Raw genomic sequence first — 12,925 nt, forward strand, 5'->3', positions numbered from 1 at the left:
CAGGCATCCTCAGACACTGCAACTTTGACATTTCCCCACAAATGGAGGGAGAAATTGTAAATACTAACCTATTATAGGTGTGTCCATGTTTCCCAGAGAGTCTTTATTGTGGATTATTTGTCATCTACTAAAATCTACATTCAACCATTTGTTCCAAGAGAGAATTGGGAATAACCCATGTAATTGAAATCCATAGGTGACCCTCAGCCTCATTCTTCCCCCAGGACTCAGGCAGAAAAGTAGGGGTGAGCTTAACATATCTGTGTGAGTCATTTGTTAACGTATCTTTTGTGAGGCACTGTGCTCACTGCCAAGGGTGCAATGATAAGAAAATAAATGGTTCTTACCCTCAAGATGCTCACAGGCTGCAGGAGGATAGCTGCAATAAAAAGACAGACAGTAACAAGTGTTGACAAGGATATGGAGACATTAAAACCCTCCTACACTGCTAAGAATGTTTGTGTATAGGTTTTTTTGTTTGTTTGTTTTGGTTTTTTTTGCAGTACGCGGGCCTCTCACTGTTGTGGCCTCTCCCGTTGCAGGGCACAGGCTCTGGACGCGCAGGCTCAGCGGCCATGGCTCACAGGCCCAGCCGCTCCACGGCATGTGGGATCCTCCCGGATCAGGGCACGAACCCGTATCCCCTGCATTGGCAGGCGGACTCTCAACCACTGTGCCACCAGGGAAGCCCTGTGTATAGGTTTTTTTTGTGAACATATGCTTTCAGTTCTCTTGGGCATATACCTAAGAGTAGAATTAGTGGGTCATATGGTAACTCTATACAGTATTTAACTTCTTGAGAGACTGCCAAACTTTTCTACAGAAGCTGCACCACTTTGAATTTCCATCAGCAGTGTATGAGCGTTCCAATTTTTCCATAGTCTCGCCAGTACTAGTTATTATCCAACTTTGATTATAGCCGTCCTAGTGGATGTGAAGTGGTATCTCACGGTTTTGATTTCTATTTCTCTAATGACTGTGGATGTTGAGTGTCTTTTTTTTTTTTTTTTTTTTTGGTGGTACGTGGGCCTCTCATTGTTGTGGCCTCTCCCGTTGCGGAGCACAGACTCCGGACGCGCAGGCCCAGCAGCCATGGCTCACGGGCCCAGCCGCTCCGCGGCATGTGGGATCTTCCCGGACCGGGGCACGAACCCGTGTCCCCTGCATCGGCAGGCGGACTCTCAACCACTGCGCCACCAGGGAAGCCCTGAGTGTCTTTTCATATGCTTATTGGCTGTTTGTATATATTCTTTAGAGAGATGGTTATTCAATCCTTTGTCCATTTTTGAGTTTGGCTGTCTTTTTATTGTTGAAATATAAGTGTTCTTTACATAATGTATAAAGATTTATATACTTGTATCTTCTCGATTGTGTCAGAGATCATTTAAATGCTTCAATTTTCAACCTTTCATAATTATCAAAACACATTAAAGAATAAAACATGGCCACCATTGCATTTCCTCCTACTTTGCACTTGCCCTTCATTTTGGCCAAGCATGATGCTCTCCAAGCTTTGCTTGCACTCCAGGAGCAACCAGACTTAAGTGCCAGGTAACACAGGTTAACACTTTACATTTATAATGCTTTACAGTTTTCAGAGCATTTTCACAGACACTATTTTCTTTATGTTTTCATTTATTATATCTGTTTTGTGGATGAAGAAATAGACTCAAGGATTAAATAACTTGCCCAAGGTCAGAAAGCTAATAGGGTGTCACTGAACTGTATATTCTGAGATTCTGATTCCTCACTCAGTGTTTTTTTTCCCTGGACTGTCCCTCTGTAGGCTGAACTCTCTCTGAGCTGATCTTTCTGGTCTCGGGGCTCTTTTCCATTCAGCTACTCTAAAACTTAGCCTTCTTTGATATTTCTTGTTCATTGACCCACCCTTCTCACCTTCACTGAATCACTGAAGCTCCACTCTCAAATAAAAATGCCTAAATTGGATACAGTGGTAGAGTCCTTAGGAGGGGGAAACAAAAAAGATGAGAGAGCCTCTTGCCGATGATTTCCTAAATATGTTTCTACTTTTTGTGTAGGTCAATGAGCTCAAGACCTCCATGCAGTCTGTTTTACAGGAGTGGAAGATTTATGATAAACTCTATGATGAAGTGAATATGATGACGATCCGATTCTGGTACTGCATGGAACACAGCAAACCTGTGGTTTTATCATTAGAGGCCTTAAGATGCCAGGTGCAGAACCTTCAGGTATATTAACCCGATCTTGGCACAATACATCATTGGCAGAAAATCTCCAATGGAAGAAAGCACAGAAATGAACACAATTACTGTTATGTTCTCCACAGAGAAACACGAAACAGTATTTTAAACAGCAGCATCAAAAGCATAACTTGAAATTTCAAAATGAATGACATGAACCAAATGAGTGAAACTTGGTACAAGTATACTGTGAATTTTTCTTCATCTTTCATGTCCATATTATTTCACAATTTAAAGGTTTGGGTTTGGGGTGTTTTTTTTTTTTTTAAGTGTGCTATTTCAAGTGCTAGCCCCATGAAAGAATGCCTTCTCAGTTTTCTTCTTCACATTTCTGATAATTGTTCCCTGTCCTATTAAAGTTTGAGTGTTAACATTATTGTGGTACAGAGGCAAGTGTTGACCAGCTGCTGCCTTCTTTGGACGAGGCCAGGCTGTTACGCAACTGACATTCCTGCTCTGTCCTCCTAGACTCTTCAAGACGAAGCTGAGAGCAGTGAAGGGAGTTGGAAGAAACTCCAGGAGGTTATTGGAAAACTCAAAGATTACTGCCCCTCAGTTGCTGAAATAATTCAAGAGAAATGCCAAAATACTCACACAAGGTACACTTTAAGATGCAATTTGAATGGTAGAGCAGATATTTTTATCTTAATGACGTGCGACAAATGAAGGGACGTAGGCTGGGTAAAGCCTTCTTAATCATCTGAGATAACTGGTTTCATACTATTCTGGTCTCTACTGCTTTGAAGGATCTCGTTCACGTAAGATTTGACATTGTGAAGGCTATTACTTGCCTTGTACAAGTGTTTGGTATAATCAATCTATAAATGTCCTACGTACAGCCCCAATGTAGCCACGTTCAGCGGGCATAGGCTAAATGCCCAATGCGGTCCTCAAGGGCACCAAAATCAACAGGCAGAAACAGGCTAAGGGGTGGCCAGATGGGCAGTCTGTCTCACTGGAAACATTATAAGGTGGAAGTAAGGGGATGTTAGAATACGTCTCAGGAGATATTTGTGAGGTTGGGAGGAATTCTTTGATGAACTACTTACGATAGAAAACTCCTTCTAAGGAGTGTGGGCCTAGTTGATTGTGAGGCTTTTATATAGCTGGATGGGATATGAAAGTTGGCCCAAAGCTGATTTGTTCCAGACAGTGGTGAAGAGATTAAGGTACCCTCAGTGGCCTTCTCCACCCTTCCTTCATGCAGATTCAGCCTCTCCTATAAACCAACTTTGAATATATGTTGAACAAGGGACACCACATTTATGTACCCTGCAGTGGTGTCCTCAGCCCTTGATCCAGTCCTTAGTGGAAGAGGGGGAGGAGGGAGGGTAAAGATAAGCACAGACACGTATCTAATTTCACACACAGTAATGGGGGCCTCCCTCAAAACATATGGTGGTTCAGGTTGCTATTAAAGGGATTCAGTTGTCACCAGTGCACATACACATTCAGTTGTTGGCACAAGAATATGTCAGAAGGCATATTGAAAAAGACTGAAGAAAATAGCACCAAAATGCCAACAGTAGTTATCTCTAGATTAATGAGATGTCAGGTGTTTTTTTTACTTTCTCTTTATAGACAGGTAGGTAGGTAGGTAGATGGGTAGGCAATCTCAATATAGGTATGGATAATTTAAACACACATGTTTTGTGGGGGGTTGTGAGCATATGTTGTATTTATAATTGGGGAAAATCTTGTTTAAAAGCAGGTGGTTCTGAGAAGATTTGTGAAATACAAAGAAGTAAAGCAATTATGCCATTTGTCACCTTTTTCGCCCACTTAGCGAGGTTGAGGATATTGTGAAACAAGCATTCTCATGTGTTTTGGGTGAGAATGTAAATATTATAATGCTTTCAGAAAGCAATTTGAACATATACCCATAACCTTAAAAATATTTACATATTTATATTCTTTGACCCAATAATTCTCTAAGAAGTCTAATTTAAGACCAATATCTTGAAATACAGAAAAAAGCCTTTGAACAAAGTTGTATCTGAGCATTCTTTTTGGAAGCAAAAATTGAAAATTATTCCAATATCCATACTAAGCTGGAATTTGGTAATTAAAAAAAGACCATTTATAGACCTTTATGTACAACCATTTAAACTTAGGCTTACTTATTTTTTATTAATAACATGGGAAAAATTTTTTAAGTTAAATGGGAAAGAAAGGCAAGATATTACAGTCCATAGTATGGAATAAAAACAAAATTTTTAAATTTGTACTTTTTTCTACTTTTCAATTTTAATAGAATGAAAAATGTATTACAGAAAATAACTTCTTATTTTTCTTATTATTACAATTTTTAGTTTTTGTAGCAGTTTAACAGTGCATATAAATGAGAATCCAAAAAACAAATCATACCACCAATGAATGTGCCAGCACCACAAAATTAGCTAATTTTCATGGATGCAAAAATACTTTTAATATTTACAGTTATTCATAACTTGGTGGTATCTACTCTAAAAACGAGGTCTCTAACTAGGTTTCATCAACAGCTCTAGTTAAGTTCGCCTGGACTCCAGAGTTGATTTTTAGCCTGGCCCCACCATGGAGACCAGCTATGTAAATCTGGGGCCTGGGTACTCTGCTGCTGCCTTCCCTCATATATTGTGTGCTAGCATCCTTTGAGGGGTGCACAATTTCTCTTCTCATGTGACTAAGATCAGTTTTACCAAGTGAGTAACTTTCTGATGCAAATTGGCCTAAGTAGAAAGAGAATACACAGGAATTAACTTTTCTCTAAAGAACAAATAAAATATTATCAAGTACCAGGTAATATCTGCCATTTTTTTCTCTCAATCCACAAAGAAATTAGTCCTACAACATACTGTATTTCTACAAAATGTTAAAACATTAGCAAATTTAGAACATAATAGAAAATAAATACCCTTTGCTGAGAAGTAGGAAAATACATTGTTTTTTATTTCTACTTTTATATAAGGAACATGTTGCTTTTGTAATTAGAAAATAAATTTGACATAAACACAATTTAAATAAGGCCTACTTAAAGACCCCCTCTATAAGATAGGAGGCCCTCCCATGTGGAGAAAGTTTCATCAGGCAAACAGTTCAGTACTTTCTTCACCTTTGCCTAAGAGACATTCATCATACAATAGATATTTCCTGCCAGTCACAAATTTTGCAGGTTTTGTTGAGAATTATAAAGTCAATGAAGTATCCTAATTTGGAATTCTATTTATATATTAATGATGGCATTAATTTTGAAAAAACATTAACGTGTCTTCTTAATCTATCTGCTCTTAACTTATGGGTAGAGTGTGGGCACTGTGCTTTTGCTGCAAAGGAAAGGATGGATGGGGTTCCTGTTGTTCATGTTGCCCTGACAGGTGGACGCAGGTAAACCAAGACATTGCAGACCAGTTGCAGAGGGCCCAGAGCCCACTACAGCTCTGGAAGGCATATAACAGTGCTCACGCTGAAGCTGCAGCAAGACTGGAGCAACAGGAAGCAAAGTACCAACAGCTCGCAAACATCAACACATCTGGAAACAACCTGGCAGAGATCCTGCCCCCAGCCCTGCAGGACATAAAGGTAGGTGTTAAGCCCATTGGGAAAACCAAGGCCAAGACAGCCTGACAGACAGGACCATGACCCAGGGACTAGACAGACCACAGGGAGGGAGGAGTGGGTCAGGACAGGTATGTGAGCAGACCATGTAGGACACAGGCAAGACAGGGACGTGTGGGGTTGGGAGAGCCAGGTGGTGGCTCAGAGTTGAGGGCCACACAGCAGGTAGCTGGGTCAGGGGCACCTGACACCACCTCCTTCCAAATCTCCCCTTTCACTATAGCAGGTAAATCTCTAAAGCCAAAGCTTCATACAAAGTCTCCAATAAAAGCAGAAATATATCCGCTGAATGTGGTCATCTAAGAATAGTAGATGTTGAATCTCTTGATTTAGAAATAATCATGAATAATTATCTAAATAATCTAAATAATTATCTAATCTAAATGAGTAATCCATGTTAATAAGGCTTTTCTGTGGATATAATGATTTTTAGACTATTATTTAAGAGTTGTATACTTTCCTCTGTGGTTTTATTCTATTATGTTAATGAATGCCTAGAAAGCAAATACTTTCTAGTTTTAAACTAGGTGACCGGATACATTTTGTATCTTTTAATACTATAGGTCAAATAAAGAAGTATTAACCAATTAAATTAGAGACAAGAATCCAACAGATATGAACCATATTTCTGATCAACTTCTATCTAATCTGTTGGCATTTAAAAAACAACAAAAACAAATTTCACACAGTTGCAATATTTCTGGAGTAGCCCTAAAATCGTCTTGGTCAATGAAATTCTACGCTCTCTGCAAATGAATCCACTTATGTCACGAAGTGTCAGGCAGAGGATGGGGTTGGACTGATTCTTAAAATGCATTGAAGCAGATCCTTAAAGTGTTCACTGATTAGAAATATAAAACATAAGACTGTACCCAAGTCATCTCCAGTTTCTGTACACTAGAAGCCCCAACTCTGTTTATCCATGGTTACTGTTAGCTCTGAACTGACAAATTTCAGAACAGCACCAGCGATATCATATAAAGAAGGCTTAGCTTTTTTATCTCTTTAAAATAAACAGTAACAAAAAGCCACACCCACTATTTCAGGGCAGAAGTTCTCCTAGATGTTGATGGAGTGGCATGAGTTGGGGATTTTTGTTGGGAAAGGAGGAGGAAATGTTTTGCGATCACTTTTTTCTTCTCCAGGAGCTGCATCATGATGTGCAGAAGACAAAAGAAGCCTTTCTCCAAGATTCCACTCTCCTGGATCGACTCCCACAGCCTGCAGAGCCCAACACCCACGTGCTCCTCTCTGGTCAAATGCACTCCCTCCAGAGGGCTTCCTACTTGGAAAAGATGCTGCTTATGAAAACAAATGAATTTAAGGTTCATCTTATTTTTCTATTCAAGTTGAAGTCTTGGACATTTGCACACTCCCTTCAATTCCTTATATCTTGAGAAGTGATAGTTATTAGTGCTTTGTGGGCTGCACCTTAGGGAAACCACAGAATAAAGATGCCCTGAACATATCTACCATTTGACATGATTCTTCAGTCATGTGATTCTTCAGTCACATGGGCAGTGGGCAGATCTTAAGCATACATTTCTTCTTTATTCAACATGTTAAAGTGATATATTTCATGCACTGTTCAGATCTCATAGTTATTTGAATTTCCAAGTGGGGTAATTGAGTCATAGAGTAGCTGCTTAAAGCACGGCCATTTGTTATGTATTTAATTCACTTTTTGAAAACCTTAATGCATGAACTATCAAAAAGCTGAATAGAAGGCCATGGGGCTCCAATATCACACAGTGGGGAAAAAATATTTAGCTAGCGGGATTCCTCTAGGTGCCCCTGTCAAGCAACTGATCTTTTCATCCCTGTGAAGGCTTCATACTTTGCCAAAGGCATAAAGTGAGTATCAGGAGTGTTCTGGATTCAAGATAATGAACTGCTTAGGGCTGAAAACAGCTTGGACTTTTATCACAAGGCTGCGCTTGATTCTGTTATAGATGCACATGAAAATTGTTTCTAATGAAAACTTCTCTTGTTCTAGTTTGTTCTATCACAGTTCAAGGATTTTGAGGACCAGTTGGGCTCTTTAAAAGGTCTCATTACGCATGAAGAAGAGAATTTGGATAAACTCTACCAGCAAGAAAAAGAAGGAAATCCTGACTTATTCCTGGTATTGCCAATATTTGTCATTCCTAAGGGCTCAGGTTCACCATAGAATAAAAAATAAGTGAATTAATGTCATCTATGTGCATCTTAACTCTTGAGCATAGTTATTGATATGCCATTCATTCTTGACCTGTTTTCCCTAAGATCTAGAAAAGTGTGACAACATAGGGATCTTTTTTTTTACACTTTTTTTTTTTTTGCTTTTTGCTTTTTTATTTTTTTAATATTTATTTATTTTATTCATTTGGCTGTGGCAGGTCTCAGTTGTGGCACGCAGGATCTTTAGTTGCAGCATGTGGGCTCTTAGTTGTGGCATGTGGGATCTAGTTCCCTGACGAGTGCTCGAACCCAGGGCCCCTGCATTGGGAGCACGGAGTGTTAACCACTGGACCACCAGGGAAGTCCCATACACTTTAAATATATACAATTTATTTGTCGATTATTTCTCTTTTTTAATTTTTTAATTTTTATACCTTTTTAAAGGTTACTTTCCATTTACAGTTATTACAAAATGTTGGCTATATTCCCCATGTTATACAATACATCCTTGAGCCTATCTTATACCCAATAGTTTGTACCTCCTACTCCCCCACTCCTGTATTGCCCCCCCGACTGGTAACAACTAGTTTTTTCTCTTCATCTGTGAGTCTTCTTCTTTTTCGTTATATTCACTAGTTTGTTGTATTTTTTAGATTCCACGTGTAAGTGATATCACACAGTATTTATCTTTCTCTGTCTGACTTGTTTCACTTAGCATGATGCCCTCCAAATCCATCCATATTGCTGCAAATGGCAAAACTTTGTTCTTTTTTATGGCTGAGTTATAGTCTATTGTATATATGTACCACATCTTCTTTATCCATTCATCTGTCGATGGACACTTATGTTGCTTCCATATCTTGACAATTGTAAATAATGCTGCTACGAACATTGGGTTGCATATATCTTTTCAAATTAGTGTTTTTGGTTGTTTTTGGATGTATACCCAGAAGTGGAATTGCTGGGTCATAAGATCTATTTTAATAATATGCCTCAGTAATTTTAGTAGACTTTTAAATCTTGAAGTCTTTACTAGTTAGCTTCAGTGAACTAAAATAATCCAGCAGTTGGCTATTGAGATGAATTGAATTTTTCTGGTTAGTTGAAGATCAAAAAGTAAAATGCCCTATTAAATTAATGGTATATTTTTTCCTTCTTTATTACCTTAGTAAGTTTAGTATAGTTAACATAGATGAATGGAAGAATTAAAGAATTCTGGATCTTGCAAACTCCTAAGGACCAATATTCATAACCTAGATTAAGAGTCAGCAAACTATGGCACATGGTCTAAATGCAGCCCCTCACCTGGTTTTGTAAATAAAGTGTTACTGGCACAGCCATGCCCTTCCACCATTTATGTACTGTCTATGGGAGTTTTCATGCTACAAAGGCAGAGTTGAATATTTGCAACAGAGATCATATGGGTCATAAAAGGCTAAAATATTTATGATCTCGCCCTTGACAGTAAAAGTTTGTTTACCCTGACCTAGACTATTGTGGTAGAGTTCTGTAGTGAGAGCGTGGATATGGTGAAGGATGTTTGCTTAATATATTGTTGTCCTAGAGGCTGTCCCTGGAATATTGTCTTAAAGATAAAATTTTGGTGAGTTTGCTTTCCTATGATTTCACCATAATATTGATGTATAACTACCATGCTTTGCTAGGGTTGTTTTAAGGATTGAATTTTCATTTACTTTGTAAATAAACTGCATGTTCTGTTGAAGGTCAAGTTGTTGGCAGACTAAGTGGGACTTGAAGGTCCAGAATGGGTCCTTTAAAAAAGAAAGCTCGGGCTTCCCTGGTGGCGCAGTGGTTGAGAGTCTGCCTGCCGATGCAGGGGACACGGGTTCGTGCCCCGGTCCGGGAGGGTCCTGCATGCCGCGGAGTGGCTGGGCCCGTGAGCCATGGCTGCTGAGCCTGCATGTCCGGAGCCTGTGCTCCGCAACGGGAGAAGCCACAACAGTGAGAGGCCCGTGTACAGCAAAAAAAAAAAAAAAGAAAGAAAGCTCACTTCCATCTTCTTCAAAGACAAAAATCTGAGATCACTTTCTATTTCCTGGGCTGTTTCAGTTCTGGCCATGTGTGCAGCTTGTTCTAGAAAAGGCACAGGGTTGAGAGATCTGAGTTCAGGTCCGATCCTGACACTAACTAGCTATTTGACTGTGGGCAAGTCGTTTACCTATTTAGGCCCCAGTTTTCCCTCTTCTTTGAGATAAGGAAGGTCTGTAGGATTTCTGAAGCCTTTTCATAATCCAGATATCTTATTGGCATCCAAAAATCTGGAATTTGATTTCTATTTCACAGAATCATGTGCTGGCACTGACAGCCCAGTCACCTGATATTGAGCATTTGAATGAAGTAAGCCTCAAGCTCCCACTTAGTGACGTAGCTGTCAAGACATTACAGAATGTGAACCGGCAATGGGTTCGGGCCACGGCGACAGCACTGGAACGCTGCAGGTCAGAACAGCCCAGCTCTCCCATTCTGTTTCAATTAAGGCACAATTAACAGTTGAGCCCAGTAATGTCATTGTTATATGGCTCTGTTTTGTTTGTTTTTAAACCTTCGTAGTGAACTTCAGGGGATCGGATTGAATCAAAAGTTTCTTTATTGCTGTGAAAAGTGGGTCCAGCTTTTGGAGAAGATAGAAGAGATGCTCAAGGTGAACATTGCTGACAGCCTCCCTGCTCTCCTGGAACAGCAGAAAACGTATGAGGTAAATAAACCTGTGCTCTCTGACACCTTGGACCCCTCACCCTGGGGCAGGACTCAGGGGAAGAGAGATTAAATAAAGTAAAATACAGAGAGTACCTATCAACCCTCAATCCCTAAACACAGAATATATGTCTTTGAGCAAATTCATTTGATTTTGGTTGATCATTTGTAAAATTTGAGCAAATTCATTTGATTTAGTTGATCATTTGTAAAATTCTCACACATTTCATAAATTTCAAAATTTTGTTTTGCTGCTCTATATTATTAATGACAGAACTCCTAGATTTTCTACAGTAGGTGGAAGCTTCTAGCACAACGTTGCTTTTGCATAAATGTGAACACGATACCACTTTACCAAGAGCATGTTAAAATACTTCAAGCCATCTTTGCATTTTCACTGAATAGTTTTGTAAAGTATTGAAGCGCCTGGTATAATTATAATTGTAGCATTAATAATCTCACAGAGGAGTTTCCCCATGCTGATGCTGACGTATATTTGAGAGTACTCCTGGTGGTTATAGGCAGATCCTGAATTTCCAAAATGTGCATGATTAGTGCATTGTAACTTTTTAGTGTAACTGATTTAAGTCTGCATTGTTACATTAAGATCATCCACTGAAAATGAAATCTGTCCAGGCAAAGCTGGGTGACTTTGATAAGTTACCGAACATCTTAGTTTCCTCCTCTTCAAATGAGTCTGATAGTATTTACTTAAGTCGTAAGGTTGAGGAATAAGTGAGACAATGCATGTTTTACTCCGTGCCTAACAAATAGAAAAAACCCAATAATGGGCCTTAGATGTAGTTATTATTAGACCTATTTGCTTCTAATTATATTCATAGGTGCTGTTGTGATGGTTAAGCATTTTTTGCAGTTAGCCTCAAATCTTTTGAAAATTAATCACCTCACATATCCTCTGTGAGCTTAGATTTTATTAGGAAATTCACAAAAACAATTCCCATATTTTAATTCATATACAGATGTTAGAAGCTGAAGTTTCTATAAACCAGACAATTGCTGACTCTTATGTCACCCAGTGCTTACAACTCCTGGACACAGCAGAAATAGAGAAGAGGTAAGCTCTTTGGGACTCGTAATGGTTGTGGGCATGTGGAAGGCAATGCAGCCTGGCGGGCCTTCCACCATGTGAATCTTGACCACATCAGTGCCTGCGGCCATGTCATTGGTAGACCACCATGGGGCCGGTCATCTCTCTTTATATTAGGATGGAGTCTTGCTTCATGGCCGTAAAAACATCAAGGGCCCTTTTCCCTATGGTAGATGGGTGGGCTTAGCAGACCAGATGCTTTGCAAGCACCCATCCAACTAGTACCATTAACTAAGTTTTTACCCCAAAGGATTTTTCTATAGTGTGTTTTCCTCTCTGCCTTCAGCCTCATGATGTTTTGCTATTCAAAAAATAAATTTCAGGGCTTCCCTGGTGGCGCAGTGGTTGAGAGTCCGCCTGCCGATGCAGGGGACATGGGTTCGTGCCCCGGTCTGGGAAGATCCCACATGCCGCGGAGCAGCTGGCCCTGTGAGCCATGGCCGCTGAGCCTGCGCGTCCGGAGCCTGTGCTCCGCAACGGGAGAGGCCACAACAGTGAGAGGCCCGCGTACCGCAAAAATAAATAAATAAATAAAAATAAATTTCAAAGTGCTGCTGTTCCCAGTAGGTAGCTATGTCACAGTTGTGAAAGAAGAGACTTCTTTCTATGATGTGTACATGAGGTTGGGGTCTCCGGGGAGTTCCAGTCAGGCTGAGCAGAGCCCCTTAGGCAGCCTGGTGACAGTAAATGTACCTGCTTGCATAGCTGCGGAAATTGCCGACAGAGCCCGAGGGGGCCTGGCCTTAAATGACCTCTCCAAATGTCTCCATAGGCATTATTTTCCTCCCCATGATCACCCATATACCTCTGAATCTTCTTTCAACATAACTAAGAAATATAAAACCCATTTCTCCTAGCTCTGAAGTAATAAAATCCAAGCCAATTTCAGGATGATTAACTAGTTTTGATCTGATCAGTACAACAAAGTGTGACTTTTCCATAATAAATAAAAGGCCTTATTTATCATGTGAAGGACGTTGTCTATCTGGGAAAGAAATAGTTGAGTAGTTGCAGAAAGCATGTTCTTTATTGCTGAAATTATGTAGCATACAACCCTCAAGTAATTGATAAAATTACAAGGGACCCATCTGTTCATCTGTTTCCCATTGATCCCGTGTTTAGTTTT

At 39.8% G+C, this 12,925-nt stretch overlaps 1 protein-coding gene across 1 annotated transcript in view; it reads left to right on the plus strand.

Moving 5' to 3' along the window:
- The window catches only part of SYNE2 (spectrin repeat containing nuclear envelope protein 2), a gene marked incomplete at its 3' end in the record, with an annotated part of 274,897 nt that overhangs the window by 206,378 nt on the left and 55,594 nt on the right, over positions 1 to 12,925 (plus strand). Inside the window, exons 85-92 of the mRNA XM_079701370.1 lie at positions 2,040 to 2,210; positions 2,691 to 2,821; positions 5,576 to 5,780; positions 6,962 to 7,141; positions 7,813 to 7,941; positions 10,281 to 10,435; positions 10,548 to 10,692; positions 11,672 to 11,766. Coding sequence (XP_079557496.1) covers positions 2,040 to 2,210; positions 2,691 to 2,821; positions 5,576 to 5,780; positions 6,962 to 7,141; positions 7,813 to 7,941; positions 10,281 to 10,435; positions 10,548 to 10,692; positions 11,672 to 11,766 — 1,211 coding nt within the window. The remainder of the gene's footprint in view (positions 1 to 2,039; positions 2,211 to 2,690; positions 2,822 to 5,575; positions 5,781 to 6,961; positions 7,142 to 7,812; positions 7,942 to 10,280; positions 10,436 to 10,547; positions 10,693 to 11,671; positions 11,767 to 12,925) is intronic.

This window comes from Hyperoodon ampullatus (assembly GCF_949752795.1).
Source record: "Hyperoodon ampullatus genome assembly, chromosome: 3".
In the NCBI taxonomy this organism is placed as follows: domain Eukaryota; kingdom Metazoa; phylum Chordata; class Mammalia; order Artiodactyla; family Ziphiidae; genus Hyperoodon; species Hyperoodon ampullatus.